The sequence below is a fragment of the Rhea pennata genome, chromosome 8 (genome assembly GCF_028389875.1).
Source record: "Rhea pennata isolate bPtePen1 chromosome 8, bPtePen1.pri, whole genome shotgun sequence".
Taxonomy (NCBI): Eukaryota; Metazoa; Chordata; class Aves; order Rheiformes; family Rheidae; genus Rhea; species Rhea pennata.
The window spans coordinates 27802320-27826296 of record NC_084670.1 but is presented as its reverse complement, the minus strand read 5'-3'; the positions used below and the strand labels follow the sequence as shown (position 1 = coordinate 27826296).

Below are 23977 nucleotides of genomic sequence, written 5' to 3'. Positions count from 1 at the left end.
CCTCTGCAATGCCTAAAAATCTTTCAGGAAAGAATGTTTTTCCTCTTTGTCGTTAGCAATGAGGCTCACAGTGGAATAGGTGGTACTTTTTTGCTGCTGGAAAAGGAGATTAGGGTGCAGTTTGAGGATACTTCCCTCTCCCCGCTTTAAAGAGTTCTTCCGTCAAATGTTTGTGTGGCTCTTCTGTAAATTAGATTATCCTGGTCTTCCCTCTTAACCCACCTGATTTATGGTATTGCTGCACAGAGTTTTACTAGCACAACTGAAATTATGTAGGAATGCAATCTTGCCACTGGAGAAAATGTTTGCCTGGCCACATCCTTGGGAATTGGAGTAACAGGAAAAACTAAAACAGGACAGGCTTTGTGTCCAAAAGACTTTGAATCATGCTTAAATATCTGATGTTAAGCAGAGAAGCAAATGATTGGCTGTCCAGGAATATTTAGTATACTCTCATCCTGCAGCAACCTGGAGGAGTTGATCCCTGTGAGCCTAAAGGGTCAGTGCCACAGGCAAATGTGTCTCCGTTATCTCTAGGATATTGGGAGTGGATTAATTGAAATGGGTTTCCTTTTACTGCCATATAATTGATATTTAGGAACAGAATTGTTTCTTAATCCTCTGGGTAGTATTCTGGGAGCTTAATTTTTGTTGCCAGTGTTCTTACAAATTCACTTTTAAAGCCTTATTTGTACACATTCTTGCTATTTTACGTTTCAACTGGCATCCCTAGTAGCAGTTATGTCAATGTGGCAGAGTTCTTGCTTGAGAACAGTGACCTGCAAAGTTCTTCTGACACTCTAACTGCTGTTTTTCACTAGTATCACCAGGCTGCAGTCCTTCCCTTTTTTTTCCCCCATTTTTTTTCTTTTTTTTAATGAGTCTTCTGCATGCTGAAGATGGCAAATTCTTCTGTGAGGAATAGAAATAACAGTGAATTCCTCTAAAACTTGCTTTCTTTGTTCCCTGAGATGGTGGTTATCTGCTCCCCCCCCCCTTCATAATCCTACCCTTTTACTGGGACAGATGTAGCACCTGCTCTGTGCCTGGTCTGGGGCTGTGATCTCAGCTCCATTGCTGCTGGGCACAGTATTTACTTTCCTCCCTGATGGAGACAGTAACGTTCTGGGAACGTACGCAGTCACACTGAATCAAATCAAAAGTTATCTAGCCCAGTATCCATCTCGAACAGCACTGACAGCAGAGGTGATGGGAAGTGCATAAGAAAGCACACATTTGTGATAATTCCCCCAAATACTGGGGAGCCTCCAATGATTTGTTTTAAAATCTAGTCTAGTAATTGTTCCTGACGTGGGAACTATTTCTTATCTTTGTCTTACCTTTCTCAGTTTCTTTTGTAGCTTTAGTACCTCCCTTTTTAAGATAGGGAGCAGTGATCAGAATTTAATTATCTTTGAGACTTCTGCCCCTCTGTGAAATGTTGGAAATTGAACAAAAGGTTCAGGAGTTAATAGGGAAGAACTAATGCATGGATAATGAAGTTGCATAAACCTTGTTTCATTAAGATTCAGACAAGAAAAAAAAAAGGATAGACATGAGGTGGCTGGACAAGATTTCTTTTTTCTTTTCCTCTTTGACATGACAGAAAACAAAGATCAGAAAACCTTTGCAAAGTCCCTAATCCCTTAATGTTTCAGAGTTAAAATTGGATCAGGCAACCATCAGTTTGTGTAAGCAAGTTATATCATTGGATTGGTTGGCTTTTGCTCCAAAAACATGGAGAATGTCTTTTAACTTGAGCAGAGATCTGTGTCATGGGTATTTGAATTTTTGTTTGTAACTGTCACAAGTACTTCAGTGAGGTGTGGTTTGTTTGTTTTTGTTGTAATTTCTTTTTTTTACAGAGTGAGAAGGGATTGCACTGATAACTGTTTATACCAGCTTTCCTTGTAGGTAGGTCTTTGTATAATCCATAGTCCTGTTAAGCAGACCTTGCCATGAATTACCCCCACTTTAAGGTTATAGTTAAGGGAACTTATTGAACTTATTTTCTTTTCTGGAGGTAAGTTGGCAAAACTGATGTATGGTTTTCATCTCAAAATGACTAAGTTACTTTGGCTGTCCCTTTCTATATAAGTGCTGTATGTTTGGGGAAAAAAATGTAGTGTGAAACATTTTGTTCCCCAACTTGAATGTGCAGATAATCCTTATTTCTTGAGTGTCTCATAGTCTGGGGAAGAGATAGGAGCTTATTATTGCTTCTTGATGTTCATGGCTCTGGATCACATTCTGCAGGGAAACCCACATTTAGAAATAAAACATTAGAGAAAGAATCGAGTTAACAAACTGTGGGGAATCGACCATCTATTTGTTACAAGCATGCTGACTCTGTGACAAAGTATAGATGAAGTGTTGGTATTTGCAATGCTTATTAGCTTCTACTCATTTTCATACACATACCTTCTACTCATTTTCATACACATACATGTTTCAGAGGGACTTGGCCACAAGAACACGGTTTTCTTATTGTTTATGTATGAACTTGCCACTTTTGTTTTCCTTCCAACTGCTGGTCTTTGCATTGCTTGGGGCTGCAATGGCATCTTGCTCTGTTTTTATTATTGAAAGACAGAATAGAAGTTAGTGTGAAATTCAGACCATGGACTCCTGTTGTGCTTTTTGTACATGTGAAACTATTTCCTTTTGTACACAATTTTTGAGTAGTGCTCCTGCGTGTGTGTATGTAGATGTATGCTTGGAATTTGTGGTAATAGAGGCTTTGGTTTGTTAAATGATGCTCAGAGTTGTCCTTTTCATAGACATATCATGACTCTTTGTTTTACAACATCAGCATTCTTTTAAGCCATGTTGCTTTTCTTGGGGGGGGGGAAGTGAAGTTGAAGTGAACATACTGTATCATTGTCTGTATTTCTATAAATTCCATTTTTTCTGAGACCTGTTACAGTATGTTTCTTATACCTGAAATATTACAAGAACTAGCAAAATCTAGAGAGACCATATGCACATTCACCATTGAAGTCCTTGGCACACAGATGATATAATGATTTATTTTTAATTTCTAGGATGTTGTCCTCATACGTCCTTAAAGGCTCAAGATCGTACAGGAACCCTTCTTAAACTGCTTGAGGATATAGAGATGGTAGAAAAGCAACTTCGCGTTGATTGGGAGGGTTGGTCTTGTAGCAGAAATAAGCATTTTGCATAATTAGAAGCCAGCATTGCAAATAAGATTAGCCTATATGCATAGTTTCTGTGTGCAGTTAACTAGACTTAATGGCTATTCTGGAAGGAGCATGCTCACGTAACTCCATGGGAGGGCCGCATACACTGAACCTGGAGCGCTGGGCGAGCTGAGGATCCATGCTCTAGAAACTCCAAGCCAGAAGCCATTAACTACTGAAGTGAAGCAGATGACAGTAAAGGGAAAGGTAGAAGTGTAACAGTTGCTTTAGAAGATCTGGCTGGCTTCTCTTTGCAGAGCTGCAAGTACTTGAGGATTATTTGGCTGTAAATCACCCTGCTTGTGCAGGGAGTCATGGGCACCCTCACTGAAGGAGTCTGCTGGAGTCCTATAAACCTTGCAGTTGTCCCACGGCGTTTGCCTGACTGCCAGAGCTGGCTGTGTCCTGTGACCAGGAGCTCTGTAGGGTGGCATCGCTCCTTGTTGAGGAAGCCTTGTCCTTTGTTACTTGATTTCGGGCCATTTCACTGCATGATTAGAGACAAGGCAATCTGCATATGGATGGACATTTGCTCAGCTGAGTTGGACTATCCTTGCTGATTTGTATCTAGGAAGTTTATTGCAGGCCTTGGGATGAAGGAAGTCTGCAGTGGTTTTGTTACTCTTGATCCTTGGTTGGAAGCTAGGCTCTCTACTTCAGTGGTGAGAGCTCCTTGCTTTGTTTTGCTGTTTTGTACAGCTTAAGCCTTTTGATTGAGACCAAGCAGCTAATCTCAGGAATGTTGTGTGAGCAGCAGATCCTTCTAACAAGCATGCTCCCTTTTGGGACGTGTGTCTTGGTTAAAGATTTCAGTCAAGGGTTATCTGTCTTGAGCTCTGTTTATTCTCATCAGCCTTTTGACTTAGTCACTTAAGTCAGAAGAGCAAAACTACTATGTTTTATCAGGGACACCTCAACCTGTGCTGATTAAATTTAGTAATGGTTTGCTATCTGTATGAAGTAGAGATTTCTGCAGGTGATACTGATGGCTTTTGCTGTGCCCCTTCCAAATGATGACAGGTATTTATGATACTTGTCTGCTAGGATTGTTGCTCTGTTTCCTCTCTTTTCAGTGCAAGGATTTGAGTGGTACTAGTGGTGTGTTGCCGACAGCATGGCAAGCTCAGGAAGAAGCCAAGCTGTGTATGTGCATGCAGCAGCCACAAATGCTGCTGTCTGGGAAATATGGTTGAACTTGTGCTGACAGTATACCTTTGATACCATTGTAAATCTGTGAGAGAAATTAACTGTGCATATCTGGTTCACGAATACTGCTCGTATTGGACCTTATTCTTCTTTTAGCAACAGAAACAAATGTTTCAGTTTTACATTTTATGTAATGAAAATACTGTGCTCCCAAGGCTTTCTCTTTTTGAAAGTGAATCTAGCTGTCATCTGATGACATGTTCAGTTACAGAATAATGTGAGTGATGGTGGTTTTTTTGAAAGCTGAAAGGCAATGGGACTTGGGCTCTGCCAAGTGAGATTGCTTGACTTCCAGACTGAAAGCAGCATAGTCTTTATGGCCTCCTCTTCCAGGAAAATATTGACAGGGAGGGATTGTATTGCCACAAATGTAAAGAGATGGACAGTTTCAGGACCAAATTGCTGAATAATTTGAAAACTGGAGCTTACCTTAAAAAAAAAAAAAAAAAAGTTCAAAATTGAATTGGAAATCTAGACTATGAGGAGGCATATCTTTCCTGGTAAGATAAGTTGTAAAATAACCAGGTCATCCATAAGTTTATGAGCTCTCTTGACACTCATCTTTAATTCAGGGCAGCAGCTTTGTGGATTAGGAATGGGAGGTATTTGCAACCGTTAAGTCACTTCCATATCACACATTTGGAAACGCGTGCTGTACTGCACAGCGTGGCAAGTGTGTGAAGAGGAGGTGTCAGCCTCTGTAGTTTCCTGAGTACATGTGAAGCAAATGCAGATGCATTCTGTGACTGTTTCTGGAGATAACACAGGGAATATTCAGTGGAGTTAGTGTTCAAAAAATAGCTTGCAGTCTCAAAGGCAAATGTAAATTGGGAGGGATAAAAATACTTTGGGGCATTTTTGCAGCTTGATCACTTAATAATCTTATGGGCTTTTAGGTAGCTCAGACATGGCTAATCCTGAAAATATATGACCTAGACAGTGTTAGTTCTTTCTTTTGCTGTACCCCCCCCTCCTGATTTTCTTTTCCATGGACTGATGGAGACTTAGTCAACAGCGGACATGAAGAGGGTGGAGAAGGAAGCAATTTTGCAATAATGTCTTAAAAACATGTGAGAGAAAAAAGCAAGTCTGTTTGTTGTTAATTGAGAACAATTATTTTACTGCCTTTGTGGAAAATTTCCACTTTTTATGGTCCCTAGGTTATCATTCTAGTGTTTAGTTTCTGTACTGTTGTGTGACTGTCTGTGTATGTTCTAGCAGTTCAGTACATGCATGATAACAGCTCTTGCCAACAATCTTAAGGGGAAAAAAGTGGAGTGGAAAGGCTCTTTGGGTAGACTTATGTATGTGAGTACTTGTGCTCTGCAACAGCATGGAACATCCTTTTTGGTGGTGGAAGGTGGTGGCCTGCATGGTAGTCCTTACTGTCTTATCATATTGCCACACTCCTCAGTCCTTACTTCAGCCTGGCCATAGAAAATTCCATGATGTGTAAGAGTGATACTGCTAACTACGTTTTTCATGCAGAGCTATATGACCCATGGCTGATCAAGCAAGGATTGTGGGTGGGTGTGAGTCACAAGCTGTTGTGAAGGTATGGGACCGAGACTCCAACGTTTGTTCGGGTGGTAAAGAGTGAGCTTCGTGTGCTTTATGGTGGTGGCTGCTTGTAAGGAGGTGTGCCGTGCTTGTGGAATATAAAGGGGGTTGGCTGGTCCTGTTCTTCAGTCACTAGGTAGGAAAGCTAATAAATGGGCAAGGATAGTCAGTCTGGTGTGTCTGAGGGGTATGACTTTGTTTTACTTGCTGTCAGGCAAGTCTCTAGATGTTTTTTGGTTTTAGTGCACTCCTTCCTTCCTGTCCTGTGGTAGGAGTTGAACTGCATGTATCTTCCTGTTACTTAGAGACTTGTTAATTTTCTCTCTTTCCCCATTCTTCCTTTCAGACCAATGCACAGAGATTTTTGGCAGTTGTGGGCATATAGAAGGTCTCCCATTAACCATGGGAATATTGGGAGCCCATAGAAGGTTCCTGTTATTGGATATGCGTGTGTAGGAGTAGCTGCTCTCTCCCAAACTTTGGGGGAACAATATTTTATTGGGTAGGCAGCATGAGAAAGATGCTTTTACCTGACACGGGAAGAAGCTGGAGAGGAGGGGGAAGTATTGCTCAAGGAGAGAGAGAGGAGGTGTTTTGGCGTGAAGAGGCAATGGAGAATGGTGTCCTACCTCCTTTTAACTCCAGTTTGTAGGAAGACAGTCTTGATTGGCTTTGCTTATGGAACAACGTAAGAGGAGTGCTGTCACCTGCTGAAGTATCAAATTAAGAGTAATTTGTTGAACTTAAATTTCTATGTTGCGTATGTGGAACAGTGAGTAACGAGTATTTTTCTGTGCAGGATAGCTTTTCAATTTTAGAAGTGTTTAAAGTCTCTATGAAAATGTAGGTTATTCTTCTGTTCTTCTCCCACATTCTATTATGTGTGGTTTGCAGTGGGCTCTGCATTACATGTAGAGAGGAGGAGACCTGTTTCCTTGTAATTCGAATGATGAGAAATGGCTCTTCATTAGTTGCATAGCTGTTGGTGAAATGCTGAGCATGCTCGTGGGGCTTGCTTAAAACACGAATGAGACGTGTGAATATATGCACACATGTACTCACAAAGGCTCTTAAAAATGATATGAACTATAAAGATTTGTAATGGTCGTCTTAAACTTATGGATTTAAAGTTGTATTTTCAAGTAGAAAATTGACATTCTTTTAGTTCTCATTTTTGGATTTTCAATTGTAGTGTTCAGAAATGTAAAAAAATTTTTTTTTTGGTATTTGGCCCCAATCTGAAATAAATGGTAGTGAGTTCTAGTGTTTGTGTGGAGGAGTGGCTGGGACTTTCTTCAAGTTGTGGAGCCTTGAAATTAAAGGCAAAGAGGCTCTCTGTCTTCAGAAGCATCTACACGCTTCGAGGTACTGTAAAGCAGATGAAGCCTCCATTTCCTCCTTTCCTGTATTCTGTGTGTGCACTGTTGTAGGACATCTGTGCCTCTTCTGCTATGACAGCAAAGATTTCTTACTCTGGTTATTGATCAGTATATGCTTTAATATCTGTAATACCTATTCTGGAATTGCTCAAGACTTCTGCTTCCTTTTGTGTCTTGAGGTAGGGTTAGTCAAAGCAATATTGAAGTTATGGTTTCTGTTTAGCATGTTACACAAAGCTGGTGCTTTTGGATGGAGACTGTTCGAATATTCTCACTGCAGCCTCGTCACTCATCACTTCAACCATGTTTGTGCTGAAATTTTTTTTAAAGATGTCTTCTCAACTCGGTGTGTTTGGCCTTTATTTTGAAAGGCAAAAGAAGAGTTTGGGAACCAGTTCTTGAATTTCCACTTTTGGGATTGTACCCCTGGGATTTCTTGGTTTGTGAGCACTCTTAAACCGGTGCAACCTTTTTGAACTGACACAGGAACAAGTCAGTTCAGACAAGTTGGTAGCTGGTGAGGGCTAGTTCATGCTGCTTCATCAGCTCAGTGCTCACTACTCTATTTGCTAAGTGACAGATGCAAGAGCAATTTGGTCTGTTAACTCCATGGAGACCTATGAATAACCTAGGCTGTAAGCAGTATCCTGAAAAAAATCCATACCTGGAGCTTGAGTATTGTTCCACGGGGAAGTAAAAGCATTGCAGTGGGCCTTGGGCTAAGAAGGAAGAAAGGTTAAGAGACAGGAGGGAATTGCTCCAGTGTCTCCCCTCCCCACCCTGAAGGTAAGAGGGGACTCTTTAACCCTCATCATGCAGCTTTCCAGTAGCAGAGGCCCTGGGGGTGTCCCCACTCCTTTTGGTTGAGGAAGAGCATAACAGTATCCATGGGGCTGACTGACCTTTTACCAACCATTCCAGAAAGATTAAAGCTAACAACTAAAGCAGTTATCTTTATTTACTAAAGGTTACACCACTAAACAGCCATTTAGCAGTGGAGCATCATGCTAATGTGGTCATTTAAAAAGATGACCTGAGTTATGCCCTGGGGGCTGTGGGTTTTGTACTCCAAATGAACTGGGAAATCTAAAGGGAAGTTGTCTTAAGTTTACTGGCATGTCTTGGAAGGATTCGTTTTTGCATCTGAGTGTAAGAGAAATCTGTAATGCTTAAGGACTGTGCAAGATCAGCATCCCAGGAGAAGAGCAGGAGTCAGCCCTCTTTTTGCCTCAGATAGGCTAGAACCCAAATAAATTTACATCTTACCTATTGAATGACAAAAACCAAAAAAACAAATCCATTCCAGACTCTGAGCTTTCATGTTCCTCATCTGTAAAAAGGAATGTTTAAGCTTGGAGCTTAGTAATACCATGGAGCTTAGTAAAACCAGCTAGTGTTACAGTAGTTGGTGCATTTTGTGCATTTCTGTGTGGGTGGGTGTGGGGTGGGGTTTTTTTTTTTGTTGTTGTTGTTTGGGTTTTTTAGGAGTTACTTTGGGTAAAGAACTGCTTTTCTTTTAAGGTGGTTATACTGCTTGAAAATATGAACTTTACTGACATGCATTTGACTTGCCATAGACTTTTGTCGAGGATATTCTGGGATAATACAGGGATTTAAGGCATAGACTAGGAAGCGGTGGAAAAGATAAAGAAAGAGCAAGATTATTCATTGTCTCAGTCAATGGGCAGTAGATTGGAGCTGAACTGAGGTGAGAAGGATAAGCATGATGCCAATTAGGGGAAGCAACTAAATTTTGCTATGAAAGAAGGTGAAGCAAGTAAAGAAAATAGCGTGATTGAAGTGAAATATAATCTGAGGGAGGAGGAAGATCATCATATTGCTTTGCTTTCTTAATATACAGGATGGGAATAGAGCTCCGTTTCTGAAAGTGAGTTTATGGCTTTTATACTGCACCAGTGCATGTTCCTTGTATTTTTGGTTAGCAAATACTAGCCTAGAATTTGTATTTTCTCACTTACCATACTAAATTTAGTGGATTTTTGGGGCATTGCAATTTTTGGGGCATTGCAATTTTAGGGCATTGCATACTAAATTTAGTGGATTTTAGGGCAAGCAGTAGCTTGTGACAAGAAATGAATTTGGTATGGTGTTGTTAATGGATATACATGTAACATTCTCTATTTGATTTTTAGCAGTTCGTATTTTAAAGACTTTTTTTTTTTCAATCAGATTATGTCTACTTCGAAAATTCTTCAAGTAACCCGTACTTGATACGAAGAATAGAAGAACTCAATAAGGTAAACTGCTAATTTTTTTTTCCTGGCTAATTTTTTTCCAGAGTCTTTGGAGGCAATTGAATTTATGATCCATTTGATTTGAATAAAATCAAAGTGTTTCTTTAGCAGTTGTCTAATGATTAGCAGCTTAAAAATACTTTTGTTGTGATAATGTTCTGGAACACTTTGAGAACTGCTAGATTGTTCTCACTTGGCATGAAAGGACAGAGCGTCAACTGCAGGTCATTCACAAGGTGATTATGCCCACCTGTAGGGCAAAATGTTTCTGCAGTTCTTCAATTTTGTGCTATGGTCATGTGATATGAAGATAAATATCAGTTTGACAAGAGGATGAGGAACTTTGTGATTGAACTTCCTTAGGGAGACTCTCACTCAACTGAAAGCTTTGGAGCTATTATCTGTTTCTTCAGATTTTGTCTTTCCTAGTTGTCCTTTGGGCTAGTGTATTTTAGCTGCCAAATTTCCTTTTCATTGGCTCTGAAAAGGAAGCATGATAGGTTACATGGGGGACCCCAGTGAAGTCTCTGATGCAGAAATCTTATCTAAATGTGGAGAGAAGACTGTTTTGAAGCCATTGACTGGGCCCTAAACATGCTATTTTCTGAAGCTGTATAGCAGCTTGTCTATTGTAGCACATAAAGAAGGAATGTAACACTGCTGTTTTGTATTTGAATTTAAATCAAGTGGCTAAGAAAAGGCCTATTTGCTTCAGCCCACAGTCCTGGAAAAACATGATAAATTGATTCTTTTTTTTATTATCAATAAATTTTACTCTTCTGAATAATAACAGATAAAGAATATGAAGACTAAGGCATCCTTAAACCTTAAACTCTTAAACTCTTAGTACAGATTTTCTGCAGAAATACTTTGCACCTCTTCCATTGTGGAAACAGTAATGGTCTCCTAAAATTGTTAGCTGGTGGTGGGCTTGTTTACCTTATCTTAGTATTAAAAATCCAGAACTTATCCTACGTATTAGGAAGCTGAGGTTAAATGTATATATTTGCTTCCTAGTGAAGGAAAATTGCATTTTTTTTTCATTCTTTTGGATATCCTTTGCTTGAAGAGGGTTAAGGAGATCCATATCCAGGTGATTTTATTAGCCATAATCCATCAGTTAAAGGTATAGATATGCTGACTGCCTTTTAGGAAAGTTTCTTCTCCTCCTCACTTCTGAAGTGTGTAAAAAGAATGATGCTTTCAGCCTGGGTCTCTTGGCTTTCCAGACTTCAGAGGTACATAGTGCAAGTGTCTATAGCCAACCTAGTCATTCTAAATTCACTCCACCATAAGTGGAGAAAGGCTTACTTGGGCTGTGATTTCTCTGACCATACTATTTGAAACAAGTATTTCTGGTTGAGATAAATCGTATCTTGAATTGCCTTTTCTCTTTTTTCTTTCACTGAGTGTAAATAGAGTCTAGACAATTAACTGAAATAGATAATTCTGCATTATAGCTGTCTGCTTCTAACAAGCTGACTCTTACCTTTTATTACCCATTTACCTTTTTATTGAAATATAAATAAATAGGTAAAAGTTCTGCATGATTATTAAAGAATAAAAGTTCTGCATGATTTTATCTGAGAAGGTTGGGAGACTTGTTAGAAATTCTACAGGCACTGCACCAAAAACTGGTGGGCTACCAGTAAAAATATTTGTGTGTGTATATATATTGTTTGTGTAAGAACTCTCATTAAAATATGCTGTATTTTTTCTTCTGTTCACATTTTATCAGCTAGAGTATGTATCAGTGCTTTAAAAATTTTTTTTTTCCTTTTCTCTCTCCTTATGGATAGATTGCTGGTCCACCAGTTTTTTGGAGGCTTCCTGGAAGGGCATTTGTGTATCAGTTTTATATTTTATTATACTGTGCATCTTCATTCCAGTTTTTGAAGACTTTTCAATGACAGGATCCACTCTTTAAGTTACAGTTTTTAATTATTTATTTTGGGGACAGTTCACTGACTGGCTCTGTTAGAAGCCAGTAGATGTACCTCCTCTAGGAATGGCATAAAGCCAGTCACAATTTGTCAGGTACTATCTCAAAAGAAACTCATCTGTCTCATCTTAAGAGTTTTAAGAGGTGTGGGGGGAAACCCAAACGCAGACCTGTTTGTATGTTGTCACTGGTAGAGAGTTGATTGTCTGCTGTAGCTTCGTTATTTATTTTTTTTAGAATGATTCTCAAGTTGCTTATTGTTTAGCTAGAAGATTATTTTCAATGCTGTCAGAAAAGGGAAATGTTACCTATTTCCTTTGTAAAGATAGTAGTGCCTAGGTTCTTTCTTGCTTTTTGTACTGTCCTCTTGAGTTTGGAGAACAAAGTTGAACCTAAGCCTGTATTCTGTTGTTGTATTTCATGGTTGTTTTTACTGGGATTTTAAAGATGCTTTTTGCATTCTGCTAAATGCAAGCAACCCCTGAAAAGTAGCAAAGTGGCCTGTTGGTATATTGTAACTGCAGGTAAGTGTTTTTTCTTGCCCTTTGAAATATCTGTAACTGCTTAAAGTGGTGATCCTGCAGAAAGAATTAGGAGCAAAGGACCAGCTTAGTTTGCCTACCCTAGAAACCCTGTAGTGGATCACATTGGAGTTAGCATTTTAGAAAAAGTCTGTGCAGTTGGAGGATGCTAGAAGGTGATCCTGTATAAGCCCTTGTGGCAAAATCGCTCGTTATTTATGAAGCTTTCTAGTTCAGTACGTAGAGTTTAGGTTTTGATTTGTGCTCAATTCAATTTTTCTTTTTCCTATTTCAGACTGCCAATGGAAATGTGGAAGCAAAGGTGGTATGTTTCTACAGAAGAAGAGACATATCAAGTACACTTATTGTATTGGCAGACAAACATGCAAGTAAGCTTGTTTGTGTTCAAGTCACTTCTACACGATTTCCAAACTTGGGTAGAATTTTGATACTGCAATTAGAAGGACCAATACTATAATTTTAAAATGTCCTTTACCTGTATCCATCTCCAATGAATTGCATTATTTGTTTGGCTGACTCTTTTATAAAGAGGAGAGGAAAAGTTACTGCTTTTTTTTTCTTTATGAAAAGTAAATTTTGTAATTTTGGGAAAGAGAGTAAATAGCTTATTAGAAGCAATATAAGAAAGGGGAGACTGTTCTTTTTTATTGGTGGAGAAGACTTCCCTTCTGAGTAGATCAAATAGCCTGAATGTAGAAAGCCAACTTTAAACATTCAGTTTGGTTACCAGGAATTTTATTTGAAAACCATTACTAATGTTGAAATTTAAAGTGACATAGGTCTCCTCTGAACATGTTCAGGAGATAGATTTTAAAAGTAGTAAATTTTAGGATATACTGTTTTGTGTATGTGTTCATCTCGTTTATCTCTAGGCTGAATGGAGATTTGAAAACTGTTTGTCTTCAGTATTACTGTTACTTTGTTTTTTTTTAAAAAAAAAAGATTTTAAAAAAAGGCTGTGAAACTGAACTATCATAAAATTCGAAAGATTGTGCAACTTTACTTTGACACTAAAACTTACTACTATAATGCATGCATTGTATAAATATATTCTTAGTTATGCTATTTTATAGAATGCTCTGTTACCTTATGCTGTTTTGCTCCTCTGTCAAACATACCAGAGACATGTGTGACTCACCTAGTTGAGTGGAGATGGATGTTTATTTTAAAACAAATGTGTTATCTTCAATTAGAGAAATGGATTAAAAATACCAAAATAGAAACGTGTAAGTATGGATTAGATACTTGCCCGTATAAATATGTAAGGCAAGAATTTACAAAAACACTGAAGTAGTTCAAAAAAAGCACGTGAAACAGCGGAGAAGCTGCTGTAGATAGCTGCATTCTAAATTCAATTAAAATGGTGTGAGCATGGTGCATTAATTACCTCTCAAGAGGAATATCCATCTCCAGGAGGATAATCAGTGCAACTTTAACGTGATGTTGGGCACCTTATCTGGGATGCTTTCGGCCTGTTTGACTATTCTAATTGCTGGTGAGGATGAGATTGAGCTTCCTTACACCTTTCTCTGCCAGTTGAGTGTCCCTCTCATCCTGTTCTTGCAAGCTGATAGACATAATACTAACAACAGTTACCAAAACAGGTATGTTACAAAGGGAAAAAAATAAGCAGGTAGAATTACTAAATTGACTTTGCTTGTTAATAATGAAGTATGGGAAACTTAAGAGTTTAGATTGCTAAAATTTTGCAAAAAGCAGGGATAGATAATGATATCTGTCCTTGTAATTGAAGGCTTTCCTGTAGGCACGTAGATAAACAAAAGAAAAGCAATTTGATCTGTGTATGTCAACACTTCAGTTTAGGTAAAAAAGCATCCTCTTTTAATGTACTTCTCAGTATATGCATGACAAGGCTGCGATGTGTAGGTAATACCAATCGACGTAGTTGTGCGGCATGGGGATTAAATCAGATATCTAGTTTTAACGACGAATGTAATGTCTTACTGTGTTTTCAGCATTGTAATGCCACTGGGAAAAATGCAGCAAAACTAGCTCTTTTATTTGAATATTTTCTCTTGTAGTTTTTATGTCCAAATAAGTCTCCATATTGCATTAGTCATTCGTTGAAAATACAGTCATGTGGCATTGAGATGCCATTTGATGGTGGTAGCAGGTAAAACCTTTTTGATATCTTAGTGCAGTGGCACTCATTTTATCCAAGAATACTGAAGCTTAATAGAAGCTTGACCATAAACAACATGACTATTAATTACTTCATCTGTATCTCACTTCAGTAAATTTAGTAAATGAAGCAAGTAGGAATGACTCAAAGAAATGCAATGTTCGACACTGAAAAATCTTGCCTTTAAACCCGAGCAAATATTCTCTGAACATGAAAGGACTGATCGTTTTTGTGATAGAACTCCTCCCCCAATACAAACAAATAATTCATTGTTCGTTTTCATGATCTGTTTGAAAGACAGGAAAATTCTTCTGCGGAACAATCCTATTAATAAAGCTACCAGAAAAAACTCGGGCTATCTTTTAGTGTAAATTTCATTAGTAACTAATTTTTTTTTTCCTGTATGTTTCCTTTTTAGTGCAGAATAAAATTGCTATTAAATAACTTCCATTGGTTTAGATGGAACCATATATGGTTGTGTGGCTCCTGTTCTAAAGGAGCAAGAAGAGGAAGCAAAATTATACTTGTGGATAGCAGTTACTTCTTTACTTTGGAAAAAATCTACATCCTGCATGATATAATGAAATTAATTTTTGTGGATACTAAGATTCTAGTGAAGATACTCAGCACTGTCACTGACTTTGAGTTCATTTCCATAAAGTCTCCTGTTGCCTCATTTTGATAAGTTTGCAGTAGATGTACGGATCTGCATCACTGATCTTTTAACTGCCTTTGTTCAGCTGATTAATGGAGATTTCTGGCTGCAGACGTTTCTGGATTCGCACAGTCTTGTATCTAAAATGCCTTTATTTTAGAGCTACTATTGGGATCAGTGCAGTGAGATAAATATTTGGGCAAATATGGAAGAATATGAACACTTATGTGTGTGTACACACACCTATTTTACAATAAATGTTTCTCTCAAGGAAAGCAGAGAAATGTGATTATGAAATGGATGTTGCTAAATTTAAGTAAAAAAAAAATTTATAGCCCATCAGATATTAGAAACAGGAAGAACTTAGATATGTTGAATTTTCTCATAACTCTTTATAAAGAAGAAAAATGATTTGGAAGAAACCTATTTTGTTGTTGGAGATTGTAAATTAGTACCTGATGTATGTAACCTTATTCTTGGATTTGTCTGTGATCTTACTATTTTTATTACATGATATAAAGCTTGTCTGGGGCTGTCTTATAAATGTTGCGGCTGTATAATGGCTTCCATACGTTGCATGTGCTTTTATTCATCAACCTCTTTTTAATCACCTTGCAAATTCTTCTAGGGAATTTCTCCACCTGTTTCTGAAATGAATCTGCTTTGCCAGGAGAAGACTACTATTTAATGTGCTTGCACAAAGGCTTTGTAGTAATTTTAAGATAAAATACTGTGTGCAAATGAAAGTGCAGGCAGAGCTTGATGAAAGAGAAGAGCACTATGACTTTTGTAGTTTACTCCGTAAACTGCTCATGAGTGTTGTGACTGTGTGTGTCTATGTATGTATGCATGCACATGCACGCATATATGCACACATACACACACACACTTCTTATATTTATGTAGTCCCATTTTGTAAATCAGTGAGCAAGTAGTTGCTGGTAGCTGGAGTAGTTGGTGCCAGCTGGGTAGGAGAAGTAGCTTTTGACAGGTTTATGGTTAGCTTTCAGCAGCTGGTGTTTGGGTGCCAGGCACATACGACAACACGTTTGTGTTGGTGCCAAAGCTTCTAAAAATAAATGTCTTGCAGTAGTAAGGTGTCATTATTCAATCAGTCTATGATTTTGCATGAGGTCTGTGTGTCTAAACAGTTTCAGGTCTATGAATTTGTTTTTTAAATAACGCTAGTCAGTCAAATGCAGTTTGCCTGTAGCCTTATGAACGAGTTCCTAGCTGCTTTATTCCCACTTCCGTTTTCCCCTGTGCTACGCGTACTGATTTAAGAGGAGTTGAATTCACTAATCCATTACTGACAGTTTGGACTCTTGTTACTGAGGATGAAACTGAGATCTCCTCTTCTGGGGGTAGGATGGCAAGGAAAGAGTATGCAAAGTGGCCAAAGTGGTGTGATTTTTTTTTTTTTTTTGTTGCTTTTTTTTTCTTGCTGCATGTCTGTAGTAGTGGCTATGACTGACTGCTCAAGAGGATCACAAAAAGTCTTGGAAGGGATTATTATGAGATGTTGTCTTGGTAATGTGACAAACTCCTTCAAACTGTCTGAGCATAAGGATTTCAGTTTGTTAAAATTTTCACCATACTACTAGTAGCTATCAATCAATATCTAGCTTTTGGTAGAGAGAAAGTAAATGGGACTGAGGCTTAATATAGAGCATTAGAAATTAGACATGGGGGAGAGAATGAGTTTTTATACTACTAATTTCTTCAAATGCATCAATTCTACAACATCCTTCAAAGCTGTTCAGTTGAGCTGTTGAATCACCAAGATTTTAAGCTTCTTTCACTACTGAAGAAACTATTTTGCAGGTCAGTAGCACTGACTTGTGTTTCCCTGCTATTTTGCCCTTTTTTTTTTCACTTTTTAAGTGCTATTGTTAGTGATACTATGCTAACTAATTCTTCTGTTACTATAGACTTTGCTGTCTCATAGGCTGTACCTCTGGTTGAGCTCTCTAAATCTAATTCCTGCATCTTGTTTGCCTTTGCTCTTCTGATTTCTGCCCTGTAATAACTCGTGGGACCTGGTGCGGAGGCTGTAGAGAAAGGGCTGGTTCTTTCTGCCTCTGGTGTAGAGAGCCCAATCTGATCTGTATCAAATTGCTATTCTTTCTGGAGTCTAGCAAATATTGATATTTAATTTAGCATCTCATATACCCAGTCTTTCTGAATTACAATTTCTGCCTCTTGGGTTTCTCCTGCCGGTTCAATGTTTACTCTTTCAGATAGTTTTTCCTCATATATGTTAGTTTTCACGTGAGTCTTGCTGTTTGTGACCAACACGCCTGTCTTTGTTTCCAACAGAACATCCATCTCTGAGCTTTTTTTAAAGGGCTATTAAAAACAGTACCATCAAATATCAAATAATACTTACTCTGACACACTCCTTGCAGCATTCTGTTGGCTGCTCCTGCACGGCTGATGTATTACTGTTTGTATTAAGACTAAATGTTTAGTCTTAAATCTGCGTGAGCGCATCTATCAAGCAGAGAGATGAATTCTGAAGACTTTATGAGCATATTAAATGATCCGTTTAAGTCCCAATGTAATGGATCTACTGCATCCCCTCAGCCTGTATTCTGTAGTATGGTCATAAATGCATGCAAACTTGTTTGAAAAGAGATAAATATATAAATACAGATAGATATAAGTGTGTAGAGATTCTATTTCTAGGGGAAGGCTATGGCGTTTGCTTCATTTGGAAGCTGGAATAATTGAGTTATATGAAGGTGCAGAAGCTCAGGTGTGAGGGACAGGCTGACCTCAGGATTAGTCCAGGTCAGGCCCCGGTGTGCAGAGGCTGTGGGTGATGTTATTGCTAGAAGCAATATAAAAATAATACAACTAAAAATACAAATACAAAATACAATACAAAAAATACAACTAAAAGCCTTGCTTCAGCGAGGTGTGCAGGAGCCTGTGCCGAATTCAACCCTGTGCTCTCTCCATGAGCATTTGCTTTAGAGTGGGTTTGTCAAGTCCATTCTTTCGGTGCTGAATCATGTCTGTGGGGCAAAAAAGAGGGAAGATGCTCATATCGAGCTTTATTTATTTATTTTCCTAACGCTGACTTTGAGAGCTGTGGCAATATTACGGGTATAGAGCAAGGGGGTGTTGTTTGTTACCAGTAGAAATAGCTGTCTTTTAAAGTGGATTGTGCCTTTTTATTTTGAAAGGCTATGCGTAGCAGAGCCCACATAAGGAGAAAACGTGTGCTTCCCACCTTCCTTGTTTTGTTACAAAAGCTAGATGTATAAATAAAACACCAGTTGGAAGATGATCCTAGCTGAAGGTGATGCAGTTCCTGAGATCAGCTCAGTTTTGCTGGTTGGTTTCGTTTTGTTTGTAGGATTTATTGGCAAATAATTGTTGATACGCTTAAAAAGAAGGTAATTTTAAAAGCTTGAGGCTATTAAATGTGCTGAATGTATTAAGTATTTTAAGCTGCTTCTTACAGTCTCTGTCCTGTGTTGCACAGCACACCAGTCTCATTTTCTGAAAACTCTTTAAGTGCAGACGTGAATGCCTTTGTATTTTTATATCCATAGCTTTTCAAACAAGCTAGCTGGAAATTTGCTGACTTGTTTGTGGATTGCTGCTGGTGTATTTATAGTGCAGGTCAGCAGCCACAATATTAATTTTTAGCTAAACCAGAATTCACTTCAGTTCATAAATTGCAGAAACATGAAACTGGCACAAATTTAAATTGTGTCCTAGAAAAATATTAATATGTAAAAGCAAGCTGCTGTATGCTTAACAGCTTTTGTGGTATAATAGCTATTGTATGATGCAGTCTGCTTTAATTATGCTACTTTTTGCTTTTGTTTTTGCTTTTTTTGCTGGAGCAGTTTACCTGAGGGGCGTATAAACCACAGGTCTATTTCCAGGACAGTAAAACAAAGTGATTAAATTGTGTGGAACCTGGAGGGTGTGGGCTGTTTTTTTGGCTCTTTGTTTGTTTTTTAGTCACTGCTTTTGGCATTATGGTGGCCTATTTAAAACTGAATGCAATTTAGCATTTTATAAAATGCAGAAATCTTCTTTATTTACTTTCTTTAGAAATAACTTTTAAGATTATAGGTAACTAATCTTTAAGGGTATGTTAATCATAACTGTGCTTGTATCTAGAGAAAGGTTTCTTGGCAACAACTGTTGACTTAAGCTGCAGGCCTAAGACAGGTCTTTGAGAGTATTGCTGAAACAAAATTAGTTTTACTGTTCGTATACGGAACTTTACAGCTCTTTCTACTACAATCTGGGAAACTTTTTCATGGTTTTGGAAAATATAGTAACTGCCTTTATCCCTTAGGGAAGATACTTGCTAATGAACACAAAACATAAGGATACTTCTTTCTAGAAAGATGCCTAGATATGTTTTGGATCGGTTATGTGTCAGTGTGGATATGATTTTGTGTATTTATTTTGGTATTCGTTAAAAAAAAAAAAAAAAGTTGAATGGGGATAGCATAGCTCAAAGTCGGAGATCAGAGATCCTGACTGCAGAACATGGGAAGCTTTTGAAATGCAGCAGTCCTGCAGATGGTCGGATGCTTGTGGTCTGGTAGGGCTGGTTACGAGGCAAGTTGGTTGCATTCCAGTTAATCTTGTGACTGGGATCTATGGGCTGTGGTTGGGGTGGACAGAATAAAATACACTAAATAAAAGAACTAACCTTTTCAGTCAGTGTTCCCTTCAGAAAAATAATATGTAAAAGCAAGCTGCTGTATGCTTAACAGCTTAACAGTCTGTGGCTGTGATTCTTTTCTGAAACTAGAATACGTTATAAGGTTGCGATACCTGGCCAAGGAAAAGACATCACTTTTACTGCTTCCTTCATTGTGCCTCAGCTTCTTCCTGATAAAGCTGACGGTGCAGTGATGGTCTCTAAGAAGAGCTCGTTTTAGAGCAGTTTTGTTGGCAGCAAATTCCAGTGTGACTTGCAGCTTGGTGAGCTGGTGTGAATTGTGTGTACCTGGAAATCTTTGATTCTGATGGTGACCGATTAAGATTGTTTACAGGCATAATTTAAAGAATATATGCTAATTGTCTAACTGCTCAACTGACTGAAACATGAGGATTCAGGTGAAGTTAGATTTCATCTGGGTACTGTGCCTATTTCTTATTTTGCACTGATTGTGGAGCAGTGCATACTGTTTGGCCAAGAATCAATACTTGCACTGTGTTCTTGATGTTCATTTTGTCTCTCCATGTCTAGGAGAAATGGAAGAAGAGATGGAAAATCCAGAAATGGTTGATTTACCAGAGAAGCAGAAGCATCAGCTGCGACATCGTGAATTGTTTCTCTCACGACAGCTGGAATCTCTGCCAGCAACACACATTAGGTAATGGCTATTTTCCTCCAATGTTGTTTATTCAAAACCCAAATGTCATTATACTATTCAGGTATTCTTCAATGTAAGAATAAATTTTGTGCAGGACTTCTCTAGTACCATTTTGTGTATCACACAGGCGTTTAAGATGCATCTTTTTTTCCTAAAATGTGATTTCTTTCTTTTTTTTTTTAGAGGCAAATGCAGTGTTACTCTGTTAAATGAGACAGAATCCCTTAAATCATATCTGGAACGGGAGGTATGAACCCATTTTGTGAATTGTCAAGCTTGAACAGTTTATTTTGGCACAATTTGATTAGTGACTTTTTGCAAGTTTTATAATCAGAAGGCTGATCTTTTTTCATTTCTTAAGTGTAATGGGCATTGATAATGAGAAGCTTTAGGCTGAATACTGTTTATTTTTGATGTATCTCTAGCAGGCAAGACTTGTTGTATACATCCTTGTGATAGTAAGCAATCTCTCATGCAGTAGTTTTTTACTCTCATAAGTAATCGCTCATCAGTTTGGCAATCAAAGTTCAAGCAGAGGCTCGTGCCCTCTGACAAGGTGAGGTACAAGATGGAGTAACTGTAGAAAGGCAGACAAGCCAGTGTGCTATAATTCTGTATGTTTGCTTTTTCCTGAAATCTGAAATATCTATGTTAAAATGGTTTAAGCTTGATCTTTTCTCAGATTTATGAGGAACTTTGTTATCTACTTTTGAGTTCACTGATTCATAATTAAAAAAAAAACTATTTTAATAATAATAATAAAAAAACCCATACTTGTTCGGGCTTCAAAATCTGAAACTCAGAGTAGCATATGTACAGGTTTTTTAAAGGACTCTAAAATGTTTGCCAGTAGTTCTTCATATGCCACCACAGACATTTGGATTCTTGAAAAACTGCTTGTCAACTAATTTCTGACATCTGCTGAAATCTTAGGAATCTGGCTCCTTTAAAATACCTCAGACTGAACACTTGAATCTGAAATGTCTTGAACTGTTAATCACTATTCAGAATTTAATTCTTGTTTTACTTTTTCAGGTATTTTTGTGATTTTAAACATTGCAGTTGTAATCCTTTATTAATACATTTATGTACCTTTAATTGTGATTAGCTCTCTGTGGGCTGCCTGCTGGTTAGACAGTCTCGGAATTTGACTTAACAATCTGGGGGCTTTACTTTTGGAGATTAGCAGCAATTTTTCCTCCAACTTTGTATTGGAGAATAATAACCAATTTTGGTATGTTATGATTTGAATACATGTGTGAGCATTACATTTGCATCTGAAAATATTTAAATGTTATACAAGAGAGAAAATCTTGTAATTGAAAACAGTAGGGTAATAGTCATTAACCAATCTCTAAGAAACAAGGAAAAAACAGGTGATTTCTGCAAAGTGCATACTGCAGTCTGCCTCATAGTTGGATTTTTTAAATGCTTTTTTAACTTTTTTTAGTAGTTATTTAAGCATAAGGTTAATCTGATGCTCTAGTTGAGGAGATTTTTAAACAAAGTGTAGGAATTAAGTAGTCAGGCTTCTTTTTGGAATGTTAAACCAAAACCATGTTGAATCTGCTCCGGGCTGCCAAATGGCAGTTTATCAAGCAGGGGCTGTTGTATTCAGAAGTGCTTGTTACCAGCTATCAGCATAGGATATGCCAGTTTGAAAGTAAAAGCTAATTGCGCAAAAACTAGTTCAGATTTACTAGTATTAAAGCAAGTATTTATTCTCTGTAGCTCCTGAAGCATTTTCATTATCACTAGTTTTACAGGTAGGTATGTAGAGGAGGGGAATGTCTTTTCCTATCATCATGCAGCTGCTTAGTTGCAGATGCAGGTATGGAAAGAGATTTCTCTTTTTCATCCTTTTGAACTCTCAGTATGCAGGCTGAGTGGTGTGGGTTATTTTTAAACTGAGCAGGCACTTATAGATTTCACAGAATGAGAGTTTCCTGAATGTCTCCTGTCACTTAACACAGTACTTCACTGGAGGTGCAAACTAGCTTGGGACAGATGGTAAGGAAATGAAAAGCTCAAGAACATAAATGTGCTTGGGTGGAGGGTAAAGAGACTAAGAAAAGGAGGTAGCTGTAGCCCAGTGAATTCATAGCAGTGGATGGAATTGTTCTGAAACCATTATTAGTTCTCCCTTGGCTTTTAAAGTGTTTTTTTAATGTCTTCTGTCAATAAAGCATAAGCAATTCTAGGGAATCTATTGTTTGGTTTCTTGTACATCATGACCACTAAAAGTGGGGTTTCGTCCCAAGGCTGTTTGCCTGGAAGGATGTTGAACACTCAGATAGATGGAAATCTGGGGAGATACAAGTACAGCAAAATTATGCTTGTTATCTCTGTTCCTTCCAGTGTCTCTGTCTTATTCCCCAGGTAGATTGCTTAGTTAATTCGGGGAGGTGGGGAGAAGGGTTTGAAGAGGGGGGCAGCACTGACTGCCAGCCGCTGGTACGGCAAAACTGCAATTGTAGTAGGAAAAGCGAGGAGTAGGAGGAGGAAGGTGCATGTGTGTGGGGAGAAGGCAACTGGAAAACCTGAATTTCCAGTAGATAATAAATTCTCAGGAAGATCAAGAAAAGGGCAGGAGCATTAGATTTTCCTGTTCTGCAGGAAGCTGTTTTATATGTATCCACTTATTTTACTGCCCTGCTATGATATATGCAGGGGCTTGTGTGAAATTTGCCTGCTGGGTAGATGTCTAACATTTCTGTTCCTTTTCATACTCTCTGAAAATACAGCACTGCATAGTTAAAACATATTTCCCCTTCACCCCAAGTGACTTCATGAAAGTAAGGTTGCAAACTGTAATGAACTAACCACTAATTTTGTACTGTACTTTCACTGAGCCAATTTTTCTGCAGTTGCTTACTGGCATTGGCTCTTGGCTATAGCTACTGGTAGTTAGGGGCTTGGGTAGGGAAGCTCTGAGCATATGTGTCTGTATAACACTTTGAAAAAGTGGAAAGCCATGGTTTAATTTTAACTTTTGGCAGATCGTTTTGATTTTTTCCAAACATGTAGAATGTTTTCTGGGATCTGAAGTTAAACCAGAAAACTCTTCTTTCTTCACTGTTGCAATAGCAACATACACAGTTTTGACAGCTTCAGAGGTTTTTGAAGAACCATGCTATTTTCTGAATATTACTCTTGTGAAACTCTTGAAAAATGTCATGTAGGATTCTCTTCACTTAAAGGTGATCAAGAGCTCCCTTGCCCTTTGGAGTATACAACGAACTGCTCTGTTCCTTAGACTATGGTTTACATTGACACTAAACTGATGTTTATTAACGTCTTTGGGAATCCAACTCTGTCTCCATGAGCTGAATTTCTTGTTGCTATGGAGGCAGATGGTAGTGCTGCTGTGTTCTAACTGGGGTCTACAGTCTTACCCACACTTGAACCAAGACAAAACTGGACAAGATACAAAGAGATTACCTGAGACCAGTAGACAAGGATGGGTTTTATTTTGTAGAAGACTTCTCTTCCTTCCTTTTCATTCCCTTGTTCCTGCCCCCAAAAAGGAGTGAGGAAGAACAGCTGTCAGAAACATGTAGTCTGTTTGGATATTTCATCACATGATTCTCATTAGCTCATTAAATATGCAATAATAATGTATAAAGGAGCATGTATAAGGCATCTGTCAGTCAAATATCATAGGAGGAAACCCCTGTGCAGCAAATGGTTTTCCCTGTCCAACAAAAACAGTGTTAAGAAACTGACTGCAGAATC

The 23977-nt window shown here is 38.2% G+C and overlaps 1 protein-coding gene across 6 annotated transcripts in view; it reads left to right on the top strand.

Moving 5' to 3' along the window:
* Positions 1-23977, top strand: part of MTA1 (metastasis associated 1) — an 88589-nt gene that overhangs the window by 10377 nt on the left and 54235 nt on the right. For all 6 annotated transcript variants that reach the window (XR_009959052.1, XR_009959053.1, XR_009959051.1 and 3 more), the window contains exons 2-5: positions 9539-9606; positions 12362-12455; positions 20116-20242; positions 20426-20489. Coding sequence is in view for 3 of the 6 variants with exons in the window: in XM_062581000.1 (XP_062436984.1) it covers positions 9539-9606; positions 12362-12455; positions 20116-20242; positions 20426-20489 (353 nt within the window). In the remaining 3 variants the exon portion in view is untranslated. The remainder of the gene's footprint in view (positions 1-9538; positions 9607-12361; positions 12456-20115; positions 20243-20425; positions 20490-23977) is intronic.